The sequence below is a fragment of the Pollicipes pollicipes genome, unplaced genomic scaffold, assembly GCF_011947565.3.
Source record: "Pollicipes pollicipes isolate AB1234 unplaced genomic scaffold, Ppol_2.1 Scaffold_4881;HRSCAF=5763_pilon_pilon_pilon, whole genome shotgun sequence".
NCBI lineage: Eukaryota > Metazoa > Arthropoda > Thecostraca > Pollicipedomorpha > Pollicipedidae > Pollicipes > Pollicipes pollicipes.
The window spans coordinates 27,498,345-27,507,678 of record NW_023596576.1 but is presented as its reverse complement, the minus strand read 5'-3'; the positions used below and the strand labels follow the sequence as shown (position 1 = coordinate 27,507,678).

Below are 9,334 nucleotides of genomic sequence, written 5' to 3'. Positions count from 1 at the left end.
GAAGTCACGACCGAATACAAACGAACATGAACGGTCCGCAATCAGTCGGCGACCAGGAAATCCTGCAGTAAGCTGACCATGAGCGTTTTTTAAGCACCCGGCGCTGCTGCGGTATTACGCGAATGTTATGATGCTATTTCCGTCTGAGCCTTTCGTGTCGCTCGTTTCCGCAAACATGAAGGCATTGGTTTCGGTATGCGTGATAAATTTACACGCACACCGTTGCCTGGGATGCCCAAGCGGCCAGCCAAGCCGCTGATGTAGACGGCAAAGCGAAGACAGGACGAGCTGAGCACTGCACGAGCAGAAAACGCGCGGTAAATGCCTCTGTACATCACCGGTCCACACGAAAGGAAGCCAACAAACGCGACCACTGTTCCATTTTTTCATTCCGCAAACTCGACCATCTGCCGTCCAGTCCGCGACGGCAGATGACTGGAAGCCGCCACTGTCCCTTTCCTGGCCCTCCACTGGGCCAACCACTGTGCAACCAAAGTGCTGGCTGACGAGTCATTTCAAGCGCCTTCATGTTCAAGATAAGTAAAATTATTTCAGAAGGTAATATAATTAAAACGTACGGTTCCGAACTTCCGAAAAGCAAAAACCATCGTATGTTTTCAATTTGGTCACCTCCTTCTGTTTGCTTAAGACATATGCATTTGCACTCCTGAACAGTCCGGGACCAGTTTGCGAGCATTGTGTTCGTGAACAGCTGGCCGGCCGGCGGCAAAGGCGCCAGCAGACACCCACGAATAGCGATTCGCGAACTGTTTATGAACTGTGGGCAAACACCCAACCTTTCTGGTAGCCGTATTACGCCCGGAAGAACTCTGCGTCACAGCGGGTCCATGTCGTGAGTGGAACAGAGGGAAAATTTAAAGTTCGTGATATTACATTATCTCGTCCAATTTGGCATTCGCAATGCGTGATTCGCTAGTTTGCATCAGCTTGCAATCAAACATACTGCAATAAGGCTACGTGATATATGGTTGTCCATAAATAACGGACATGCTTCATGATGGCTGAACAAAATACATTTCTTATGACACTGATACTGTTCGCTGGTTTGCTGATCTTTGAGCGTACTTTGGCTGTGCGCCACTCTCCGGGGCTGTCGCGAGCCGCTGGCATTCACGGCTGCTGGTCGTGATATGCGAGCGTTTCACCGGAGGCATCGTGACAGCAGCACGCTTCTCCTGGTGCGTCGTGACACAGACCCGCCTCTGGTTCCCGCACGCATCGCCACTTGGCGCGTCGTGATGCGAGAGCACGCCTGCTCGCCAGCGAACCGCCCTAGCGCTGCCCAGGAGCCCGGCGCGGACCACACGGACGCCTCCCCAGCGAACCGTCCTAGCGCTGCCCAGGAGCCCGGCGCGGACCACACGGACGCCTCGCCAGCGAACCGTCCTAGCGCTGCCCAGGAGCCCGGCGCGAACCACACGGACGCCTCGCCAGCTAGCCGGCCCAGCGCCGCCCAGCAGCCCGGCGCGAACCACACGGACGCCTCGCCAGCTAGCCGGCCCAGCGCCGCCCAGCAGCCCGGCGCGAACCACACGGACGCCTCGCCAGCTAGCCGGCCCAGCGCCGCCCAGCAGCCCGGCGCGAACCACACGGACACCTCGCCAGCTAGCCGGCCCAGCGCCGCCCAGCAGCCCGGCGCGAACCACACGGACGCCTCGCCAGCTAGCCGGCCCAGCGCCGCCCAGCAGCCCGGCGCGAACCACACGGACGCCTCGCCAGCTAGCCGGCCCAGCGCCGCCCAGCAGCCCGGCGCGAACCACACGGACGCCTCGCTAGCTAGCCGGCCCAGCGCCGCCCAGCAGCCCGGCGCGAACCACACGGACGCCTCGCTAGCTAGCCGGCCCAGCGCCGCCCAGCAGCCCGGCGCGAGCCACAAGCGGCGCGACCGACGCCAGAGACGGGCCCATGATGAGCTGAGAGGCCTCGGGCCAGCGTGCTGTTGATACGAACGCCACAGTGTCAGTGGCAGGATGAGAAGCCTGCCAGATCATGGTTAGCTTCAACATGACGACGTATGACGATGTAGCTTTGGAAAAGTGCGATGGCTTCCGGACAGTTTGGGATGCGCCCAATGAACTTCGCGTCCAACTAACTGTAGTGCGGTTTGCGCAGCAACGGTGTTGTATCGATGTTGTATATTGTGTCCTGGTTCACTGACTGGCATTTGTGCTGTTCACCTGCCTCGGTAAGAAGCGGTAACACGGCCGCCATGCTTGCGCGTCAATCGACAGCTGGTGCAATATAGGAACAGTGTAGTTTTTGGGACATAGCTCATGTGAGTGTTATTTGGCATACGGTAATTGCGCCGCATACTCTTTAGAGCGCTCGTCACAAAACGTGAGATTACATGTCGGTAATCTCAGTGAATCTTTATCTGCCACGCCAAATATCTAAATATTGTTTTTCACATTTCATATTGACTTAGCCCGTTGATGAGAACGCGTAAGCAGTGTCACCTAACAAGACTTGAATACAACTGTTACTGGGGTCCTCCACGGTCTGTGTACGCTTCTCGGACTTTTAGTGGAAATCCCAGGTTATGAGATAGTTATCCTTCACAAATAAACCTCGAGTGGTCTGATGGGATAATCTTGAGCTCGGGGTACCTACTATGCAAAGTTCGTCCCTCATACATTGAGCCGCCGTAGTGCGGCCTCATTTCAACGGATAATCCTGTTGTCGGCTTGTGCAAGATGCCATTGCCGGGGGATGCTTTTGTCGTGCACAATGCCACGATGCAACAATGCGACATTAAGGGTGTTTCAAAGATATTGGGATCTGTCTGACTCGATCTGAGTGTGACATTTTAGCCATTTGATTCCGACATAGCTTCCATTGCTATTCCATTCAGATAGAACGCGCCTGGAAGGAAACTCCTATCCTTATGTGAGAGTACCGCTGTCGCGCTGCACAGGGCTCCATGCTAAAGTCAGTATCCCGCAGAATCATTACAACAGAAAGAGCAAAGGTGTAAGGAAATGCCCTATGAACCTGAAGAAGGTAATGACGCTATCCATTCATTTAACTGAAAATGAGCGTTGTCAGTGAGTCCAGTGCCTTGAAGCGCCGAGCCGAATTACAAAAGAATGATGTCCGTACTCAGTCCATGTGATGCGTGGATGGAATGTAAGTGCCAATGAATTCGCTCGTCCATGGTAAAATTTTCAATATGTGGGTTGACTAGGCCGGCAGTTGTGTTATCAGCAGACTTGTGCTTTGCTCGGGGAGGGGTCAGAATATCGACGCCGGGCTCAAACAGCTTGTCGTCGGCTCAGAATAGAATATATTCCAAAACACATTTTGGTGAGTTGGACTCGTAATGGAATGAAACGCTTAGGGAAAAGGCATCAATGAGTTTACTCAAAGCCAAACATTGCTTTCAACTAATACAAGTACTCTGAGAATAGAAATAAGCAGCAAATGGCGATCTAAATACCTTTTCCTGCCATTTTGCAGTTAAAAAGTGTATGATATGCTGATAATGTACATATGGAGAATATTACACACTGCACAGTCTTCTAGCTATACGAATGTTAATCGTAGATAGCAGGTGATGAATCTTACGCGTTCCTTTTACGCGGTCTGTGGCGAAGGATTTGAGAGCTGCCGTTTCCTGTCATTTTTCACGTTGTGTTGATGTTGATAGTGTTTGAGATGCTTATCTAATAATACAATGTATTTATATTTTCGTAGTCGCACGCTGTATCACTTGTTCAATCGCCTATGTCACGCTTAGAAGCGGATGAACTAATTTGGAGGATATGTTGCACGCAATGTGCATACAGTTTTACACTTCCAGGCTCTTCTGCTGTAAATTGAATGGTGTGTTTAGGGCAATGCATAATGGGCTGGCCGTCAGTATTCGTTGCAATTCACTTTAATTCGATTGCATAGCATACAATTGAGAGAAAACGAAAGCATTTCGTGTGTTCTCTGTAGAATCCTGTGAGCACGACGCTGATTGCATTGCATATATATATCACCTCGTACACAGTCTTGAGAGCCGGTTAGTTGACGCTAAGTAGGCTGCAGCCTACTTGCAATATAACAGCAACTAGACCATGGTGTGTAAGCTAAAGCAGCATTCCATGTCTCCTAAGTAGGTGGACAAGTTCAAAAAGGCTTGTCAAAATCCGATATTCATAGCATGAAACTGTATGCCTATAACGTTTGAACACCCTAAAAAGGTTCCATATTTTCTGCTGTTTTCAGCGAACTGGACCTTGTCCAGTTCGATTCCGGAATTGAATTGCATGTGTCTGAGTCGGACACGGGGTCAGATCTTAATCTTAGTGTGGTGCTTTGAGCCTGAGTTGTGATCAGCCCCACGGGCTGTAAATCGGAACTAAAATGGATTGTACAGAAGCGCCATCAAACACAAATATGATTATTGACAGCCAACATAATAGCGATGCTGTCTTCTTACTGAAAGGCGGCACGCGTGTATATATATATATATATATATATATATATATATATATATATATATGCGTTGAACAGCATTGAACAGTCAAAGCCACCAAACCACGGTCGTAGACGCCCTGTTAACGGGAGTTGGGGGGGGGGGGCTTGGAACCCTCCCGCTGACAGTTCCCGCCCCAGGCGTTTTGCCATAGGCTCTCATGTCTCAACTGTTCCGCTGTTGGTTTTTCTACAGCTGAAATATTTCGCTGCGTACTTTTCCTGATGGACGGAAACGTTCGGTGCCAAGACTTCTTTCTTGCGATGCAAAGCAACGCCTGGCAGCACCAAATTTGTACCAATAACCCTTGTTGTTGCCTGCGTCCACCGAGAGGCGCTATTATGCCAAGCTCGTTGATCACGACGCCGACAGCCTGTAAGTGGTAAGTTACCTCGCTGGACCGCTTCGACACGTACCGCCAGCGTTCCCTGGATAACTTAAACATGATTAAAATGGCGCAAGTGATTTAAAGGTCTAAAGCATGTGGCAACAGGGCAAATCTGCAGAACGTCGTCGATATTTTGGCTGCTGGTGACACAAACGCGGACGTGACTACGCCCTCAGTGTTAACGGAATCCAGTTTTGTTTTAGCCCTCTTATATGAGCAACGCATCAATGATGGTCAAATCTGCCCAGCTGGGGCCTGGACCCCGCCAACCCTATTGGTAATTTACCCGTGGAGACAAGTGCAGGAATGACCACCGTATATCACGGCAGGACAAAATGAGAAATCCTGCTGCCGCTTACGGGTTATCGGCCCAATCACGCTGCCGCACACCCGCTACTCAACGGCGATTAGCTGATGCGTGCAGCTGCCGTGCGGCCGACGGGATCGGACCTCAGACGCCCTGCTCATCACCAGCGCGGCATAACCGGCGCGGCGGGGGCGCAGGGGCACAGTGGCGCACCTGAGCGCGGTGAGTCACCCGCCACCGGCCGGCGCGCGACGCTGTTTGCGCTGCGGCCGAGCCCCAGCCAGCCGGCGCGCACGACCTGGATGCTGGAGAGGCCGCCATGGTCACACGAGGCGCCGGCGCGGCTCGCCATTGGCGCGTCGGCTCACGTGCCGGCGCGGCGGCCGGCAGTTTTTGCACTTCCTGCGCGGCCGCGGGGCGGGAGGAGACCTTGACGGAGGGTCAGCGGCGGCGGCGGCCGCCCGCCGGCGCCTCGTATCCATGGGAGCGGTTATTCGCCTGGCGCTTTCTCTTTTTATCGGCCGACCTTGCTCCACATGCGGGAAGTGCGGCCGTCGGCTGAGGCCACGGGAGTCGGCCGGGGAGAGACCGCGGAGGAGGGAGAGCGCCGGGGACCCGCCGGCAGCGGGGCAGACACGTGGCCGGCGCGAGCGGGCGGGGAGAGACCGCGGAGGAGGGAGAGCGCCGGGGACCCGCCGGCAGCAGGGCAGACACGTGGCCGGCGGGAGCGGGCGGGCGCGCTCTGGGGAGAGGGAACAGCGATGGATGGCGGGAGGGCGACATGAAGCCGCGCATTGATGGGGGAGGCACTGAAAGAACGAGACGGAAAATGACAGATAGTTGATATGCAGAGCTGCGCAGTAACACGTACTGAAGCTCGCTAGAAACCGTTGACTGACGAGCACGCCTGTGCAAAACCGCTAACGTTTCTCGCGCCGTTTCACTTCCGCCAGCGCATTTACACCGAAACGCGTGGCCTTGGCCGATGACCTTGGCAGCTAGCCTGTATCTGTCCTTCACACAGATTGAGGAAGGCAGCTGTTATGGTACGTGTCGATGGATGCCTGCGCTCATGAATTGCACTTTAAGCTTATTACCCACTCATTCCTCCTCATGCGCATTATCTCAGCTCTGCTGTGCAGTAAGAGATGGTTTATGAGCAGATCTGTATTTCCGACGCATGAACAGCTGACTGGCAGCCGACATGCCGTCAATAACTTAACCTTTCACCGGCAAAATAAGATATATAATAATTTACAAGAGCATTCTGTTCGCACACTTTGCCGTCTCATGCATTCTTATTCTTCCATTCCTGACGAATCCTCGCACTGTTCAAATAAATATATAAATATCACCCCGGGAGTGGGGTGCTGGGGCTTGAGTAAGACTTGCGTGTGTTCCAAGGCTATCCGGTCGTGAGCAGGCCGAACCGCCTGAAATGCTGGGCGTGCACCGTTGGGGGAAAGGAGGCGACTAAAAGATGCATCTATCACAGGTCTCTTCGTCATCACAGCGTCCTCGGGCGCGTCGTTCAGGCTGGGGCAGAGGCAGGAACAGCTGGGGCAGCCGCGGCGGTGGTGTTGGATCCGACGGGAACAGCTTCTGCGGCGGCGCTGGCTCCGGCTGGCGGGGCAGCTGCGGTGGTCTTGGCTCCCGCCTGGGTGGTGTTGGTGTCGGCTGGGGCCGTAGCTTTGGTGGCAGATGGAGCGCTTTTGTCGCCAGCTGGTGCGGCAGCTGCAGCCGCGTTGACTGCAGTTGGAGTCGCGGTGGATGCTGTCGGAGTGGTCTTGGCTGAAACTGGGGCGATGTCGACCGCAGCCTTGACGACCTTCTGGACAGAGCTGGCTGCAGCCTGGACAATATTTGTTGCAGGCTTGGCTGCAGTAGGAGCAGCCGTCTTCGAGACGTTAGCTGTAGCAGAAACGGTAGCAGATGCAGGTTTGGCTGCAATAGGAGCAGCCGTCTTCGAGACATTTGCCGCGACAGGGGCGGCAGACTGAGAGGCACCGGCTACAGCAGGGACAGTAGCCGGCTCGGGCTTGACTGCAGCAGTGGCAGGGATGGCAGCAGAGACAGTGGCGGCAGCGCCTTTAGCCGAAGAAGGGGCCGGGACAGGAGCCGGTTTGGCTGCGACAGGGGCAGAAGTCGAGGCGGCAGCGGCGAGCATGGCGGCCGGTACAAACGGCGGCGCGGAAGGGGACAGAACAGTGGACACCGGGGCGGCGACCCGGGCCGGGGCCGGAGCCGGGGCCGGGGCCGGGGCCGGGGCCGGGGCCGGAGCCGGAGCTGGGGCCTGAGCAGGAGCAGCGGCCGGAGCTGGGGCGGCGGCGGCGAGCGGAGCCTTGATGGTGATGGCGGACGGGCGGCTGGGTCGGATGAAGCCTCGGGTGCCGTCCGGGCCGCGGGGCGCGCGGTGCACGTTGTCCTGCGTCATGAGCGAGCCGCGCCGGTCGGCGTCCAGCATGCCAGACGCCTTGCGTCGCTGCACCCAGGGGCACTGGTCCGAGGCGCCCGCCGGCACCACGCCGCAGAATGAGTTTGACTTCTGCTGGCGGGAGGCCAGGCTCTGCGGAGGCAGCACGTTGGGCGACGAGTGCGACTTGCCGCGGTGCACCAGATGGTGCTCCACCGCCAGCCGGATGTCGGTGCAGGCGAACATGCCGCCCGGCCGCGACGGCGGCGACAGGCGGTGGGCGCGAAGACCAGGCGGCAGCGGCAGCAGCGGCGGCCGCGACGCGGCACTCAGCCGCCGCATCGGCGTCATGCTGAGCTCGCCGTCCGTGCCTGACATGGAGCTGTGGCTGTCCATGTGCACCAGCGACGTCTTCTTGCGCTTCTGGCGCCGCTTCTTCTCAGCCGGCACGTTGGCGTTGTTGTTGATCTCCTCCAGGCTGGCGGCCAGCCGGCCGGGCTCCTCCTGGCGCGACTTCTTCTTGTTGCTCACCTTGCCGATCGGGATGATGTGCATGGCGGCAGCGTCCGTCGGCTCGCCGCAGCCCATCGTCTCCTTGGCCTTGCGAGCCTGCTCCTGCAGGTCGAACTCGACCACGGCACAGTTGACGCCCTCCCACGCGATGTCCGGATGCTTGTTGAAGGCGGCGCGCACCTCCACCGGGATGTTGCTGCCCGGCTTGAGCACGCGGATGCTGCTGATGTCGCCGCAGCTGCCGAACAGCTCGGACACGGACGCGATGGTCGGATTCTCCAGCGGCAGGTTGACGGCGACCACGGTGCGGCTGGTGACGGTCTCGTCGTGCTCGGGCAGCGGCTGCAGGCGGCGCACTTTGGTGGCCTCCTCGTTCACCTCCAGCTGAGAGCTGAAGCGCATCGCGAACGCCACCACGCGCCAGTCGCGGCTGATGTGCTTGACGCGCTTGAAGCTCGACATCAGCTTGAGGCTGACAAAGCCCTCCTTGTTGCGTTTGACATGCTTCAGCAGGAAGGCGTCCTTCAACAGGTTGTCGTCGGAGAAGTAGAACTCGACGGCCTCGACCAGCTGGAGGGCGGTCGCCTCGTCCGGCTGCACGTAAGCGTCGGCCTCGACGCCGCTGTCACGGCAGTCGGACAGCGACGACTCGGCGTGTGACAGACCAGCCTCCTCCACGGCCAGCAGCTGCTTGTCCGACGTCGGCGCCGCGCCGGCCAGCGCCGGCCGCGCGCGCAACGACGGCCCGCAGTCGTCGCTGTCCGTGGACGTCGAGCTGGCAGCCGACTCGCGCCGGTCGCCCAGCGCCGGCGCCGGAGCCAGCTCGGCCAGCGTCTCCATGCTGCTCGGTGGCGGCCGGTGAGCGGGCTCGGCCAAGGAGGCGCCGGACGTGCTACCGGAGGCCGCGCGCGAGCTGTGAGCGTGCAGCGGCGACGCGGTCCCGGCCGTGTCGCTCTCTCTGCCTCTCGCCGGACCGGTGCGGCGGCGTACACTGAGCCGGCCGGCTGCGCGCCCGCCGCTTATGTAGCTTGACATTGGCCGAGACCTCGCGGCCGACTCCCGCGCTGCCGCCGACGTCACAGGGTCGGCGCCGCCGCGCGCGCTTTCGGACCGAAACCGCGCGACAGTTAGCGTCAAAGGCGCTGGAGCCTTACGTGCTGCCACGGACCAGCTGTTCACTGGCTCGGTCTCCATGGAGGTCGGGCATATGCGTCACGCACACTTGGATGT

At 57.9% G+C, this 9,334-nt stretch overlaps 1 protein-coding gene across 1 annotated transcript; it reads right to left on the bottom strand.

Annotated features, from left to right (window-relative positions):
• Positions 1-813: 813 nt before the first annotated feature.
• LOC119100195 (la-related protein 6-like) lies at positions 814-9,111 on the bottom strand. The gene is made up of 4 exons (XM_037223306.1): positions 7,470-9,111; positions 5,705-5,736; positions 1,396-1,854; positions 814-830 (listed from the first exon to the last, which is right to left on the bottom strand). The coding sequence occupies exons 1-4, from the start codon at positions 8,942-8,944 to the stop codon at positions 814-816; spliced, it is 1,983 nt and encodes a 660-aa protein (XP_037079201.1). The 5' UTR covers positions 8,945-9,111.
• Between the last annotated feature and the right edge of the window lie 223 nt (positions 9,112-9,334).

Bases quoted from the DNA above. Each gene is read 5' to 3' on its own strand.
- LOC119100195 (XM_037223306.1), bottom strand. From the start codon at position 8,944: ATGGAGACGCTGGCCGAGCTGGCTCCGGCGCCGGCGCTGGGCGACCGG. The intron at 5,737-7,469 runs CCCAGCTCCGGC...CCGTGGCCTCAG, and splicing joins GCCGCTGCTCCTGCTCAGGC to CCGACGGCCGCACTTCCCGC. The intron at 1,855-5,704 runs GTCGGCCGATAA...TGGGCCGGCTAG, and splicing joins CTTCCCGCATGTGGAGCAAG to CTAGCGAGGCGTCCGTGTGG.